Source organism: Anolis sagrei, chromosome 12, assembly GCF_037176765.1.
Source record: "Anolis sagrei isolate rAnoSag1 chromosome 12, rAnoSag1.mat, whole genome shotgun sequence".
NCBI classification, from domain to species: domain Eukaryota; kingdom Metazoa; phylum Chordata; class Lepidosauria; order Squamata; family Dactyloidae; genus Anolis; species Anolis sagrei.
The window spans coordinates 16,057,204-16,074,159 of record NC_090032.1 but is presented as its reverse complement, the minus strand read 5'-3'; the positions used below and the strand labels follow the sequence as shown (position 1 = coordinate 16,074,159).

The window sequence follows — 16,956 nt, the reverse complement described above, 5'->3', positions numbered from 1 at the left end:
AACAATAGCTTTCTAAACAAGCACCTTGGTATCCCTATGGATGCCCCGGTCCTCAAACACTCTCTGCTTCATTCGGAAAAATACTGCACTCGCAGAGCTCAGGCGGTGTTGTATTTCGGTGTCAATGTTGACTTTGGTGGGGAGGTGGCTGCCAAGGTAGCAGAAAGGGTCAACATTTTCTAATGTTACACCATTAAGCTGTATCTCTGGCATTGGAGAGGGGTTGGCTGGTGACTGCTGGAAGAGCACTTTGGTTTTCTCGATGTTCAATGACAGGCAGTGCTTCTCGTATGCTTCTGGTGTTTAGAGTGGCTTGTAGATCTTCTGAATGCGCACAGATGACATTGTCATCAGCATGCTGGAGTTCTATAACAGGTGTTGTTGTAACCTTGGTTTTGCCTTTCAGTCTGCTGAGGTTAAACAGCTATAATAATTATATTGGTTAATAGACAAAATATTGGGGAATATTGCATCAACCTTTGCACATATACTCTGACATTCAATCATTCATTCATCATTCATTCATTCCTCAAGCATTCTTATCATTCTTCTTGTTGAAGATGATCAGCTTCTTGAGAGGAGGCGGCTGTTCACAATGGTGTTCAGAAATGGTGTTCAGTTGGTCTGACACTCTCTCTGAGAGAAAAGGATCCTTTTATGTAGTATTTTCTGTTGATGTGGTTCTGAAAGTTGTAAATTACTGACAGACAGATCCCATCAGTTCCTGGACAGATGTTGATTTTGTTTAATTGGCTTTCCTTATCAAGGAGGCTTGTAAACATTTCTGTACGGAGCCGCAGTGTTGACTTCCTTACTTAAAAGGACCATTGTCACAATTCTTATCAGGATTTACTCTTCAGATCTCATTAACAGGTTTTAATCACAAAGCAGCAAGCAGGTAGTTAGTCATTGCAGGCCTTAATATTATACTGGTGTTTCCATAATACACCCATCCTTTCATTCCTACACATCATATTAAATTCATATATGTGAAATCTGCACACTGAATTTCTTGTGGCATTTGTCTGTGGTGGCTGTAGCAACAGTGCTCTGCCAAATGATTTTTGTCATATAGAATCAGAATTGAAAGAGACCCCAAGGGCCATTCAGTCCAGCCCCGTGTTGCCATAAAGGAGGACATCATTAATCCCTCCTGAGAAATGGCCATCCAGCCTCTGCTTAAAAACCAAAGAAAGAGACTCCACTTGGACTCCCAAGCAGCATGTCAAACATAAGCCTTGCCATATGTTCTTGTATATTCTTTAAAGGACAATTTTAAATGGTGTTTTTTAATATTGAGATAAATGTTTTTAATGTTTATGTATGCCTATATGAATTCTTGTCCCAGCACTGAATGTTTGCCATATATATATATATATATATATATATATATATATTTACAGTATTTATATTCCGCCCTTCTCACCCCGCAAGGGACTCAGGGCGGATTACAATGCACATATACATGGCAAATATTCAATGCCATAGACACACAACATATATAGGCAGACACACAGAGGCTATTTAACATTCCAGCTTTTTCATGAGGGTATTCGGGCCACCAGGGGAGCTGTTGCTTCACCGTCCATAATAATAATGTAAAATAATACATGTAATAATATCAGAGTAAAATAATAAGTGTAATAATAATAAATAGAGTAAAATAATAAATGTAATAATGATAACGATAAAAAAGTAAAATAATAAATGTAATAACATCAGAGTAAAATAGTAAGTGTAATAATAATAAAAAATAGAGTAAAATAATAAATGTAATAATAATAAGTAAAATAATGGAAATGTAATAACAATAGAGTAAAAAAATAAATGTAATAAAAATAATAACAATAATAAAGTAAAATGAAAAATGTAATATCAGAGTAAAATAATAATAATTATTATAATTAATAGAGTAAAATAATAAATGTAATAATAACTACAACTACAACAAGGGAGTAAAAAATAAATAACCTTGACTCGAGTATAAACTGAGAGGGACTTTTTCAGCCTAAAAAAGGGGCTAAAAAACTAGGCTTATACTTGAGTATATACAGTACTTTCACTTCTTTAGGGCCCATGTTGCACCAAACCCTGACAGGTCTAAGATTTGGCTTCCATCTTGCAACCCCATTTTGCTTCTCTCATTCAGGTGCAGCCTGACGTCTGAGGAAGTGAGGCACTACTACGCTATCGGGGGCCCTGAAGCTCAGGAATCCACCAGCGTTATCTTTGTCAACAGAGAGGTATGTGTTGGGCCTGCTGGTCTGTGGAAGATGGTCTGCATTACAACCTGCTTTCTTCTTACCTCTCCAACTCTTTTAACCCTGGCTTTCGTTATGTCTCTGTGTGGACAGGATGTCCTGACAATGGAGCAGAATGGGGAGTTGTGGAAGGAACTGTGTCCGTCGGCCAAAGGGGCTGTAAGGCTCTATTCAGTGGTGATGGGCGAGTGCCAGTGAGCGCTCCTAAACAATGGTTCTTGGAAGGAGACGAATTAAGGACTCTCAGGGACTATTCCACAAAATCACAATTTTTTGGCAACAGTGGGGATATCAACACCAGGGGCATGGAGTGAGAATTATTCCCTCCTTGGAAACGGACCAAATAATTCCCACCTTAACCCCTTGCCATTGCTGAGTCGACTAATGTTGCATTTCCCATTAGAGCTTGTATTTTTTTTAAAATAGTTCTCATGAATGATGAAATGATGGTACATACTTCGTCGGTATTTTCTATTCCTGGCTGTGTTTTCCGTCCCTGGGATGTATTTTGAACTGGTACATTCTGTGTGCCACCAGTACAACCAGTATTGCTGGTTTACAAAGTGACAGCTGCAATAAAAGGTTTTGTATTCCAGCCCATTTGAGGTTGTGCCATTCCCTTGCCACTGGTTTTCATTTCATGCACTATGTGACTCAGCACATAGAAGATGGCTTTGAAAGGCAGCAGATCACAGGAGCTGTCTTCATAGACTTGTCAGCAGCCTATGATACTGTTAACCACTGCCTCTTCCTGAGAAAAATGTATAATATCACAAAGGACGACCACCTCACCCGCCTCATAGGAAACCTGCTACAAAACAGGAGCTTTTTTGTTGAGTTCCAGGGCCAGAGAAGCAGATGGCGGAAACAGAAGAACGGCCTGCCTCAGGGGAGCGTGCTTGCTCCATCCATGTTCAACATCTACACAAATGACCAGCCACTGCCAGAAGGGACAGAGAGTTTCATTAGGGCTGGTCAACCACGAAAAATTTGTTTCTAAACTCGATTCGTTTTTTGGGGTTTTTTGCGTTTCGATATTTAAAAGAATTCTGAAATTTTTCTTTAAAAAAGTTCGATATTTACGAAATTTCATAAATTATGAAACAATTACGAAACGATTTCGAAACGAATACGAATCGATTCGTTAATGGCGGACGCGACCGCGCAATACGCTAAAAAACCTCCATATGGGACAGGGGGAACTTTTGAAGCTTCCCTCTCTCTCTGTTGTTGACTGTTGGTGTGATATTTATAATTTTTTTTCACTGATTAAACAAACAACAGCTATAAAACTTGCCCCAGACATGCGGAAATAATAACGAAACGATTTCGAAACGAATACGAAGCAATTACGAAATGAATTGAAAAATTCGTTTTGTTTTTTAGATGCTCCTGAATGGTTCAAAATCGCTTCGTTATCAAAAAAAAATAACGAATTTTTAACGAATTACGAAACGAAACCGCCCAGCCCTAAGTCATCTATGCTGATGATCGTGCCATTACTGCTCAAGCAGGGAGCTTTGAGACTGTAGAACAGAAGCTCTCTGAAGCTCTAGGTGCTCTTACTGCCTACTACAAGAAAAACCAGCTGATCCCTAACCCATCTAAAACACAGACATGTGCCTTTCATCTCAAGAACAGAGAAGCATCCCGAGCTCTGAAGATCACCTGGGAAGGCATCCCACTGGAGCACTGCAGCGCACCCAAATACCTGGGAGTCACTCTGGACCGTGCTCTTACCTACAAGAAGCACACTTCAGCAAGCGAGAGTCCAAAAGTGGCAGGCTCAAACCCAGCATCTCAACCAATGGCTGATACCAGATGAGAGACTCCCCCCTGGGCACACAGAAGACTGGGCGACTTGGAAGGCACTGAACAGACTGCACTCTGGCACCACGAGATGCAGAGCCAACCTTCAGAAATGGGGCTACAAAGTGGAATCCTCGACATGCGAGTGTGGAGAGGAGCACACCACTGACCACCTGCTGCAATGCAACCTGAGCCCAGCCACATGCACAATGGAGGACGTCCTTGCAGCAACACCGGAAGTACTCCAAGTGGCCATATACTGGTCAAAGGACATTTAACCAACTACCAAACTCACAAGTTGTGTATTTTTCTGTTTGTTTGCTTTGTTCTGTTAGAAATGTAATATAATGGACTGGTTGCTCTGACACGACAAATAAATAAATTTCATGCACACTGAGGCATAAATCTCAGAATTTCCTGAAATAATCTATATAAATAAAAATGTAATGTCTGTTTGTGGGATTAACAGAACTCAAAAGCCACTGGGCGAATTGACACCAAATTTGGACACAAGACACCTAACAACCCAATGTATGTCCTTCACTCAACAAAATTGATTTTGTCATTTGGGAGTTGTAGTTGCTGGGATTTATAGTTCACCTACAATCAAAGACCATTCTGAACCCCACCAACGATGGAATTGAACAAAACTTGGCACACAGTTCTCCCATGCCCAACAGAAAATACTGGAAGGGTTTGGTGGGCAGTGTCCTTTGGTTTTGGAGTTGTAGTTCACTTACATCCAGAGATCACTGTGGACTCAAACAATGATGGATCTGGACCAAACTCTACAAGAATACTCAATATGCCCAAATGTGAGCACTGGTGGAGTTTGGGGAAAATAGAATCTTGACATTTGGGAGTTGTAGTTGCTGGGATTTATAGTTCACCTATAATCACAGAGCATTCTGAACCCCACCAACAATAGTATTGGGCCAAACCTCCCACACAGAACCCCCATGTGGGCCACAGCAACGCATGGCAGGGGACGGCTAGTCTATATAAATACAAATGTAATGTTCGTTTGTGGAATTAACATAACTCAAAAACCACTGGACGAATTGACACCAAATTTGGACACAAGACACCTATCCAGCCAACAAGTGACCATCACTCATAGAAACACTGAAAAACACAGCAGAAGGGACTTAAAAAGGGAAAAAAGCAAAAAGACATTACAGTGCATGAGCAAAAAGACTCCCCACACAATAGCATATCCACAGTCTTCCAGACTACAACTCCCAGCATCCCCTAGACCAGGCTCTTTAGGAGAGGAGGATGATCCAAATGCACTGCTTCCAAGATGCAAGCTTTCTTCTCCTTGGATTTCTTTGAGCGCATCCCAATCCCGGCATATTTCCAATTTCCTATTCCTGGACTGCAACTCCGAGAAATCCTCCAGATAGATAGATAGAGAGATAGGTAGGTGGGTAGGTAGGTAGCTCAGGAGGACTGCTGGGGGTTGCAGTCCAAGAATAGGTAGAGAATGAAGAACGGGGAGAAAGAGGAAGGGAAATAAAAGGGTGGGGGAAGAAGGGAAGAGGAAGAGAAGGAAGGAAGGAAGGAAGGAGAGAAAAGAAGAATAAAAGGGAAGGAAAGAAAGAAAAAGGAGAGAAAGAGGGAGGGAAGGTTGGCCACAGCAACGAGTGGCAGGTACAGCTAGTGTATATAAATAAAAATGTAATATTCGTTTGTGGGATTAACATAACTCAAAAACCACTGGACAAAGTGCCGCCAAATTTGGCCAGAAGACACCTACTAACCCAAGGAGTGACCATCACTCAAAAAAAATTGAGTTTGTCATTTGGGAGTTGTAGTTGCTGGGATTTATAGTTCATCTACAATCAAAGAGCATTCTGAACTCCACCAACGATGGAATTGAACCAAACATGGCACACAGGACTCCCATGACCAACGGACTCAAACACTGATGGATCTGGACCAAACTTGGCATGAATACTCAATATGCCCAAATCTGAACACTGGTGGAGTTTGGGGAAAATAGACCTTGACATTTGGGAGTTGTAGTTGCTGGGATTTATAGTTCACCAACAATCCAAGAGCATTCTGAATTCCACCAACGATGGAAGTGAACCAAACAGCACACAGAACTCCCATGGCTAACAGAAAATATTGGAAGGGTTTGGTGGGCATTGACCTTGAGTTTTGGAGTTGTAGTTCACCTACATCCAGAGAGCACTGTGGACTCAAACAATGATGGATCTGGACCAAACTTGGCACGAATTCTCAATATGCTCAAATGTGAACACTGGAAGAGTTTGGGGAAAATAGACCTTGACATTTGGGAGTTGTAGTTACTGGGATTTATAGTTCACCTACAATCAAAGAGCATTCTGAACCCCACGAACGACAGAATTTGGGCAAACTTCCCACACAGAACCCCTATGACCAATAGAAAAGAAACTAAACCCTTAAAAACAATTAAAAATGATTCATAGCTAAAACCACAGCATGCCTGCTCATTATCTTCTTAACGTAGTACCCTTCAGGTCTTCCATAGCCCTCATAAATGTGTTCTTCGATGTCAAACCCAAAAGGAAATGATCCTGGTTTATAGTCATCATAAACTGGCAGCAAATTTATGTTGTCATGGGTTAAGCAAATAATAATAGAGACACTGCTCCCTTCTGAGTGATGAACATTATTTAGGCAAAACTTTTGCTTCTAAACTGGTCACACCATCCCATTTCTTTGAAGCCATAAAATCTAGTATTTTTATTAGGTTGCTGTGAGTTTGGTTATATGGTTATGTTCAAGAAGCATTCTTTCCTGACGTTTCACCCACATCTATGGCAGGCATCCTCAGAGGTTGCGAGGTCTGTTGGAAACTAGGCAAGTGGGGTTTATATATCTCTGGAATGATGTCCAGGGTGGGAGAAAGAACTCCTGTCTGTTTGAAGCAAGCGTGAATGTTGCAATTGAGCACCTTAATTAGCATTGAATAGCCTTGTACTTTCAAAGCCTGGCTGCTTCCAGCCTGGGGGGAAATCTTTGTTGGGAGGTGTTAGCTGGCTCTGATTTTTAATAAGCAATCCTAGATTCTCAAGCCGAATTTCTACTGAATCGTTGTGTTTTCGCAAAGCCACTAGTTGTGATGTAAGGAGAGCTTTGGGTTGTTGTAGGTTTTTTCAGGCGGTTCTAGAGGCATTCTCTCCTGACGTTTCGCCTGCATCTATGGCAAGCATCCTCAGAGGTAGTGAGGTCTGTTGGAACTATCTGTGGAATGACCATGGCGGGACAAAGGACTCTTGTCTGCTGGAGCTGGGTGTGAATGTTTCAACTGACCACCTTGATTAGCATTTGATGGCCTGGCAGTGCCTGGGGCAATCTTTTGTTGAGAGGTGATTAGATGTCCTTGTTTGTTTCCTCTCTGTTGTTTTGCTGTTGTAATTTTAGAGCATTTCCTTCATGTTAATGTCTTTTCTCCTTTGCCCAGATGCGATTGGGAGAGATTCTGAATTTACATATCCTTGTTCCAAATCACTTCTTGCGGACTGTAATATCTCTCGGCAATGGGAAGTCCCGGAGCCTGAAAAAGAAGGCTGGCCCAAGGGTGGCGTGAGAGCAGCTGCATTTCAAGGCTTTAGCTGATCTAACCCCAGAGCCTTGATTATCTGGATTATTGGCAGATTTTTAGACAATGAATGAGTTGAGGCCCCGGTTAAGGTCCCCAATCACTGTGCAGATTATTGTCTGAGCTGTGACCCGAGGTGCTAAGCTGCTGGTTTCATTCAATCGTTCTTGTCTTGATAGGGGACATCTCACCCACTGCCTTTATGTAAGGGATGTGGCTTTGATTCATGGAGGGTTGCCAACTGCTGAGGAAGAAATAATAATAATAAGTAACATATATAATACCCAGCTTGCCCTGGTGTCAGAGGAGTCACTTCCTCCTGCTCTCATCCCTTCTTTCTCTTTTCCTCCCCTCATACCTTTCTATATCTCCTTTCTCTTCCTTCCCTCCTTTTTCTTTCTCCCCCACCCCTTCCTTCTCCTCCTTTTCTTTCTTTCCATTATTTTTCTTCCAATCATTTCTCTTCCCCCTACCTTCCTTCCTTCCTTCCTTCCTTCCTTCCTTCCTTTCCCTTCTCTTCTTTCTTTCCCTCCTTTTCCTTCTTCTCCCTTCCTTCCTCTTCCTTTTCTTTCTTTCCCTTTCTTCCCTTTCCCTCTTTCCTTCTTTCCTTCTTTCCGTCTTTCCGTCTTTCCTTCTTTCCTTCCTTCCTTCCTTCCTTCCTTCCTTCCTTCCTTCCCCTCATACTGTTTCTTCCTTTACTTTCTCTTCCTTCTTTCCCTCCTTTTTCTTTCTCCATCACTCCTTCTTTCTCCTCCTTTCCTTTCTTTCCCTTATCTTTCTTTCCATCATTTTTCTTCCCTTTTCTTTCTTCCCTCTGTCACCCCTTCCTTCTCCTTATACTTATTCCCCTTTCCTTTCTTTTCTTTCTTTCCCTCCCCTTTCCTTCTTCCCCTTCCTTCCTTTTCCTTTCTTCCCTTCCCCTTCCTTCCTTCCTTCTTCCCCTTTCCTTCCTTTTTCTTTCCCTTCCCTTCTCTTTCCTCCCTTCCCTTTCCCTTCTTTCCTTCTTCCTTCCCCTCATACTGTTTCTTCCTTTACTTTCTCTTCCTTTCTTCCCTCCTTTTTCTTTCTCCCTCAGTCCTCCTTTCTCCTCTTTTCCTTTCTTTCCCTTTTCTTTCTTCCCATCATTTCTCTTCCCTTTTCTTTCTTCCCTCCCCCCTCCCTTCCTTCTCCTCATACCTTTTCCCCTTTCCTTTCTCTTCTTTCCTTCCTTCCTTCCTTCCTTCCTTCCTTCCCTTTTGTCTTTCCTTCCTTCTCCCCTCTCTCTCTCCCCTACCACCCTGCCTTCCTTCCTTCCATCCATCCTTCCCTTTTCCCCTTCCTCCCTCACAGGAAAGAAGGAGAGGAAGAGGGAGGTAAGGAAAGAGAGGATGGAAGCAAAAAACGAAGGAAGGAAGGAATGAAGTAGGGAAGGAAGAAATGAGAGAAAAAGGAGATAAAGGGGGGAAGGAAGGACAGGTAGAGAAGGAAGGAAAGAAAAAAAGGGAAGGAAGGAAAGAGGGAGTGAAGGAAGGAGGGAAAGAAGGAGAGAAAGAGGGAGGGAAGGAATGAGAGAAGGAAGAATGGAAGCAAAAAGTGAAGGAAGGAAAGTTGTAGGGAAGGAAGAAATGAGAGAAGAAGATTAAAGGGGAGAAGGAAGGGAAAGTGGAGAAGGAAAGGAGAGAAGGAAAGAAAAAGGGAAGGAAGGAAAGGTCAGCGAAGGAAGGAGGGAAAGAAGGAGAGAAAGAGGGAGGTAAGGAAAGAGAGGATGGAAGCAAAAAATGAAGGAAGGAAGGAAGGAAGGAGAGAAAAAGGAGATGAAGAAGGAAGGACAGGTAGAGAAGGAAGGAAGGAAGGAAGGAAGGAAGGAAGGAAGGAAGGGAAAAAGGGAGGAAAGAGGGAGCGAAGGAAGGAGGGAAAGAAGGAGAGAAAGACGGAGGTAAGGAAAGAGGATGGAAGCAAAAAATGAAGGAAGGAAGAAATGGGAGAAAAAGGAGATAAAGAAAAAAGGAAGGACAGGTAGAGAAGGAAGGAAGGAGAGAAGGAAAGAAAAAAGGGAAGGAAAGGGAGCGAAGGAAGGAGGCAAAGAAGGAAAGAAAGAGGGAGGGACAGCTGGCCACAGCAACGCCTGGCGGGTACAGCTCGTAATAAATAAAATACCTTACTCATGCTTCCAAACCAAGGGCACATCTACACTGTCGACTTAATGCAGTTTGATACCACTTTAACTCCTTGTCAGCAGTAGTGCAGTGGTTTCTGTATTTAGTCACATTTGCCCTTGAAATGACTTTCTCAAAGAATGGGAGGCAGCTGTGCATACCTAACCAAGAAAAAGAATAATATGGTGGATGGCACCATCTGGCGACAGGAGAGCATTGTTGCATTGGCTAATGCTGTTCCTATTTCCCCATCAAGTGTGGTGCCTTTGACTCAGTGCTCATTCCCTCCATGTGCAAGTGTGCGCATGGGCAGACGTATTAATGTCAAACCGGCTGTGATGGTTCAACAAAAGACATGACTGTTGTCAAAGCAAGCATGTTTAATTCTCTCTAAATCGCAAATGTGAGCAACCATTTCCTAAATCTGTCATGAAGACATGCCCATATCTCTCTAATTCTCAGGCATGCCTTTGCGTTGCTATTTTGCAGTAATTCATGGGTTTAAGGCTCTGTTTATCGATGCTGCTACAGCCCTGATCTCCATTATTTCAAAAGCAAAGGGAATGGTGATTTTATTGATTACACATGTAATCGAAAGAAGACAAATGATGATGCAGAAGCCTTCACAAAGCAGGCGGTGGTAGCTGCAATGCACAAAACTGGAGTTGTAGTGTTGCATAGTTGTTATATTATCAAAGCATGGGAGTTGTAGTGTTGCATAGCTACTATGCTATCAAAGCATGGGAGTTGTAGTGTTGCATGACTGCTATGCTATCAAAGCATGGGAGTTGTAGTGTTGCATAGCTGCTATGCTATCAAAGCATGGGAGTTGTAGTGTTGCTTAGCTGCTATGCTATCAAAGCATGGGAGTTGTAGTGTTGCCTAGCTACTATGCTATCAAAGCATGGGAGTTGTAGTGTTGCATGGCTGCTATGCTATCAAAGCATGTGAATTGTAGTGCTGCATAGCTGTTATATTATCAAAGCATGGGAGTTGTAGTGTTGCATAGCTACTATGCTATCAAAGCATGGGAGTTGTAGTGTTGCCTAGTCACGATGGTATCGAAGAATGGAAGTTGTAATGTTGCATAGCTACTATGCTATCAAAGCATGGGAATTATAGAGTTGCATGGCTGCTATGTTATCAAAACATGGGAGTTGTAGTGTTGCATAGCTGTTATATTATCAGAGCATGGGAGTTGTAGAGTTGCATAGCTACTATGCTATCAAAGCATGGGAGTTGTAGTGTTGCATAGCTGCTATGCTATCAAAGCAAGGGAGTTGTAGTGTTACCTAGTCACTGGTATCAAAGAATGGAAGTTGTAATGTTGCCTAGCTGCTATGCTATCAAAGCATGGGAGTTGTAGTTGCATAACGACTATGCTGTTAAAGCATGGGAGTTGTAGTGTTGCATAACGACTATGCTATTAAAGCATGGCCGTTGTAGTGTTGCATAACGACTATGCTATTAAAGCATGGGAGTTGTAGTGTTGCATAACTGCTATACTATTGCAGCATGGGGGGTTGTAGTGTTGCATAGCTGCTATACCATCAAAGCATGGGAGTTGTAGTGTTACCAAACTACTGCATTAATTCTTCAGTGCAGATGCACTGGATTGGAACAACACAACAACACAACTTAACCCTATCAAAGCATAGATCTAAAGTTGTGCCACATTTCCTAGGAGAAAGAAAGAAACCTCATTTTTTCCAGAGTTGCGGAGCAATACTTTCTGGAGCCCACCTTGCATTGGCCACACTGGCTTGGGGATGCTGGGAGCTGGAGTCTTGTGAAAATGCCTTATGGCCTTGGAGCGCTACCGACTGTGACGGAAAGGCTGTATGTAAGCGCGTCAGACAACAAATAAGCATATCTTCCAATTTCTGTCTGTTGCAAAAGTGAATCAGCAGCAAGCCACAGGGTCGTGGCAGGACAAGCATCTGCGTTGTCACCAAGAATTACCGTCCCCGTGCAGTCCTTTGGATACGCACAGAAGGGACGAAGGGAAGCTGACAAACGGCCTCACGTCTCCAGCAGAACTTTATTTTTTGGTCCTGATGAAAGCTCTAGTTACAAAACAAATGGAAATATCCTTCGTGCTGTTTTTCCTTGGTTGTTTTTACGTCTTTATCCAAGTTTCCAAAGTTATTCGATGCTGAAATCATAGGTCTTTCACATCATTTATACCAGTGGTTCTCAACCTTCATAATGCCGCGACCCCTTAATACAGTTCCTCATGTTGTGGTGACCCCCAACCATGCAATTATTTCCATTGCTACTTCGTAACTGTAATGTTGCTCCTGTTATGAATCGTCATGTAAATATCTGATATGCAGGATGTATTTTCATTCACTGGACCAAATTTGGCACAAATACCCAATGCGTCCAAATTTGAATACTGGTGGGGTTGTGGGGGGATTGGTTTTGTCATTTGGGAGTTGTAGTTGCTGGGATTTATAGTTCACCTACAATCAAAGAGCATTCTGGACTCCACCAACGATGGACTTGAACCAATCTTGGCACACAGAACTCCCATGACCAACAGAAAATACTTAAGGCCATCCACAACACAAGGAGTGACCATCACTCAAAAATTTTGATTTTGTCATTTGGGAGTTGTAGTTGCTGGGATTTATAGTTCACCTACAATCAAAGAGCATTCTGGACTCCACCAACGATGGACTAGAACCAATCTTGGCACACAGAACTTCCATGACCAACAGAAAATACTTAAGGCCATCCACAACACAAGGAGTGACCATCACTCAAAAAATTTGATTTTATCATTTAGGAGTTGTAGTTGCTGGGATTTATAGTTCACCTATAATCAAAGAGGATTCTGAACTCCATCAACGATGGAATTGAACCAAACGTGGCACACAGGACTCCCACGACCAACAGTAAACACTAGAAGGGTTTGGTCGACATTAACCTTGAGTTTTGGAGTTGTAGTACACCTATATCCAGAGAGCACTGTGGACTCAAACAATGATGGATCTGGACCAAACTTGGAACGAATACTCAGTATCCCCAAATGTGAACACTGGTGGAGTTTGGGGAAAACAGACCTTGACATTTGGGAGTTGTAGTTGCTGGGATTTATAGTTCACCTACAATCAAAGAGCATTCTGAACCCCACCAACGATAGAATTGGGCCAAACTTTCCACACAGTATCCCTATGACCAACAGAAAATACTGTGTTTTCTGATGGTCTTTGGTGACCCCTCTTAACACCTCATGACCCCCCCAGGGGTCCCGACACCCAGGTTGAGAAACGCTGATTTATACCCTTATTTGATATTGTAAATACTCGAGTATAAGCCTAGTTTTTCAGCCCCTTTTTTAGGCTGAAAAAGCTCCCCTTGGCTTATACTCGAGTCAAGGTTATTTATTATATATTTATTATACTCTGCTATTAGTATTATTTTTATTTCATGTCTTATTTTACTCTCTTTATTATTATTACATTTATAGTATTTTATCCTATTATTATTATTATTACATTTATTATTTTACACTATTTATGGTTATTGTTCTGGTACAGCTGTACCAGGAGCTCCAATGTTATTTGCTTTGTATCCAGAGGAGGGCGACTAAAATGATCAAGGGTCTGGAGAACAAGCCCTATGAGGAGCGGCTTAAGGAGCTGGGCATGTTTAGGCTGAAGAAGAGAAGGCTGAGAGGAGATATGATAGCCATGTATAAATATGTAAGAGGAAGCCACAGGGAGGAGGGAGCAAGCTTGTTTTCTGCTTCCTTGGAGACTAGGACGCGGAACAATGGTTTCAAACTACAAGAGAGGAGATTCCATCTGAACACGAGGAAGAACTTCCTGACTGTGAGAGCCGTTCAGCAGTGGAACTCACTGCCCCGGAGTGTGGTGGAGGCTCCTTCTTTAAAAGCTTTTAAACAGAGGCTGGATGGCCATCTGTCAGGGGTGATTTGAATGCAATATTCCTGCTTCTTAGCAGGGGGTTGGACTGGATGGCCCATGAGGTCTCTTCCAACTCTTTGATTCTATGATTCTATGAAATGTTTGCTTGCAGTCCAAGGTTTCAGGGACTCTGCAGAAAGGTGGCTTCCTTTGGCTGCAGTCATAGGGCAAGTTACCTGTCCATCATCGTTAAGTGTTGGTTCCACTCCTTGCTCAGGGCAATTGGGAAGGGAAGGGAGCCATTTTTTAGTTAGTCTCAGCAAAGAAAGCTAATGTACAGGACGTGTGCAAGCTTCCCCTGTACAAAAGCTACAACCCTTAAGACCTTCCAGGGGAGAACAGTCTTAAGAGCACCCAAAGATTTCCAGGGAAGCAGTCCTAAAGCTTTGAGGAATTTTGGAGGGTGAACAGTTTGAAAGACCAAAGAACTCCAGCTGGAGAATATCGAAGCCTTTACTGGTAGGTCCACTCAGTGCTTCGAGACGCAGTTCGACCCAGTAGCAGAGCCCACATCCGTAAGGGTTAGATTACAGTCAGCCTGGGAGAAGTGAAAAAGGGGATTTTCCTTTAAAGTAAAGAAGAAGTTATTGAAGAAGGCATGATCATCAAGTTTGCAGGCGACACCAAATTGGGAGGGATAGCCAATAGTCCAGAGGACAGGAGCAGAATTCAAAACGATCTTGACAGATTAGAGAGATGGGCCAAAACTAACAAAATGAAGTTCAACAGTGACAAATGCAAGATACTCCACTTTGGCAGAAAAAATGAAATGCAAAGATACAGAATGGGGGACAATGCCTGGCTCGAGAGCAGTACGTGTGAAAAAGATCTTGGAGTCCTCGTGGACAACAAGTTAAACATGAGCCAACAATGTGATGTGGCGGCAAAAAAAGCCAATGGGATTTTGGCCTGCATCAATAGGAGCATAGTGTCTAGATCTAGGGAAGTCATGCTACCCCTCTATTCTGCTTTGGTTAGACCACATCTGGAATATTGTGTCCAATTCTGGGCACCACAACTCAAGAGAGATATTGACAAGCTGGAATGTGTCCAGAGGAGGGCGACTAAAATGCTCAAGGGTCTGGAGAACAAGCCCTATGAGGAGCGGCTTAAGGAACTGGGCATGTTTAGCCTGAAGAAGAGAAGGCTGAGAGGAGATATGATAGCCATGTATAAATATGTGGCTTCAAACTACAAGAGAGGAGATTCCATCTGAACATTAGGAAGAACTTCCTGACTGTGAGAGCCGTTCAGCAGTGGAACTCTCTGCCCCGGAGTGTGGTGGAGGCTCCTTCTTTGGAAGCTTTTAAGCAGAGGCTGGATGGCCATTTGTCAGGGGTGATTTGAATGCAATATTCCTGCTTCTTGGCAGAATGGGGTTGGACTGGATGGCCCATGCGGTCTCTTCCAACTCTTTGATTCTATGATTCTATGATTCTAAGACAGTTGCCTGTCCTTCGTGGGCAAGTTTAGGAAGCCACCAGTTGCATAAAAGCCTGGAATCATTTGTTTGACTTTCTGAAGATGAGAAGTTTTTGTTTGATTGTTCATTAATAAAGGACTTTGTTATACTTCACAAGCCATCTAAAGACTATTTGTGGTGGAAGATCCCTGAGAGCGTCTCTTTGGGCCCCCTGGATTCCCGCTGGGCAAAGGTTGTATGTCCTGTTCTAAAGGAAATTCTTTACAGGCCCAGCGCACCACAGAACAATTATTATTACATTTATTATTTTACTTTATTATTATTGCATTTATTATTTTACTCTATTATTACATTATTCTACTCTATTATTAGTTATTATTGCATTTCCATTATTTTACTTTATTATAATTAATATTATTATTATATTTATTATTTTACTCTATTATTGTTGGAAGGATACGTAAGTACATTTACATTGAAGATATGTAATGATTTAATCAGAGTTGGGCAATCTTATCTCAAATTACAGTTTTATGTAAATATGCAAAAACATTTCACCTCCTGATGCCTCAATTCATGTAATTTTATTGGTATCTATTTTTATTTTGAAATTTACCTGTAGTGGCTGCATTTCCCACCCTCAGCTTATACTCGAGTCGATATGTTTCCCCAGTTTTTTGTGGTAATATTAGGTGCCTCAGCTTATATTCGGGTCGACTTATACTCGAGTATATATGGTACATTATATTTTATTCCCATGCATTAAACTCATGAACATGTCCAAGAGCCCTGCCAAGGTCCTCCACAAACACAACACTGCCCACCACCCAGGTGAAGGCTTTCAGACATGGATAATATCATCCTAGATTTTCTGTTTTTCCTCCATCACAGACATCTCAGTGTTCTTTACTCTCTCCATTGGTGTGGAATTTGCATGACCCCACCCACTGTCTCTCCCATAGCCCTTTCTACTCTACGGAACACAGCAAACAGAGGAATTGATCAGGAAAGTGTCCAGAGGAGGGCGACTAAAATGATCAAGGGTCTGGAGAACAAGCCCTATGAGGAGCGGCTTAAAGAGCTGGGCATGTTTAGCCTGAAGAAGAGAAGGCTGAGAGGAGACATGATAGCCATGTATAAATACGTGAGAGTTGACAAGCTGGAATGTGTCCAGAAGAGGGCAACTAAAACGATGAAGGGTCTGGAGAACAAGCCCTATGAGGAGCGGCTTAAAGAGCTGGGCATGTTTAGCCTGAAGAGAAGGCTGAGAGGAGACATGATGGCCATGTATAAATATGTGAGAGGAAGTCACAGGGAGGAGGGAGCAAGCTTGTTTTCTGCTGTCCTGGAGTTTAGGACACGGAACAATGGCTTCAAACTACGAGAAAGGGGTCCTCAAACGTTCTAAACAGAGGGCCAGGTCACAGTCCCACAAACTGTTGGAGGCCCGATTATAATTTGAAAAAAAAATGAATGCACAGTGCACATATCTTATTTGTAGTGTAAAAACACTTAAAAACAATACAAGAATTAAAATGAAGAACAATTTTAACAAATATAAACTTATTAGTACTTCAATGGGAAGTTTGGGCCTGCTTATGGCTGTTGTTGTGGTTGTGTGCTTTCAAGTTGTTTCAGACTTAGGTTGACCCTGGGCGAGGGCCGGGTAAATGACCATGGAGGACCGTATCCAGCCCTCGGGCCTTGGTTTGAGGACCCCTGATCTATACTGTAGAATGAATGCAGTTTGACGCCACTTTCCATGACCCTTGGGCTCAATGCTATGGAATAATGAGAG

The 16,956-nt window shown here is 42.4% G+C and overlaps 1 protein-coding gene across 2 annotated transcripts in view; it reads left to right on the top strand.

Moving 5' to 3' along the window:
• NUDT22 (nudix hydrolase 22) overlaps positions 1–16,956 on the top strand; it is a 37,334-nt gene that overhangs the window by 18,532 nt on the left and 1,846 nt on the right. Inside the window, exons 6-7 of one of the 2 annotated variants that reach the window (XM_060758423.2) lie at positions 2,150–2,243; positions 2,355–2,856. In XM_060758423.2, coding sequence (XP_060614406.2) covers positions 2,150–2,243; positions 2,355–2,459 — 199 coding nt within the window. In that variant the 3' untranslated portion in view covers positions 2,460–2,856. Of the gene's footprint in view, positions 1–2,149; positions 2,244–2,354; positions 2,857–16,956 lie in introns of those variants that run through there. The other variant, XM_067472480.1, reaches the window with a different exon arrangement.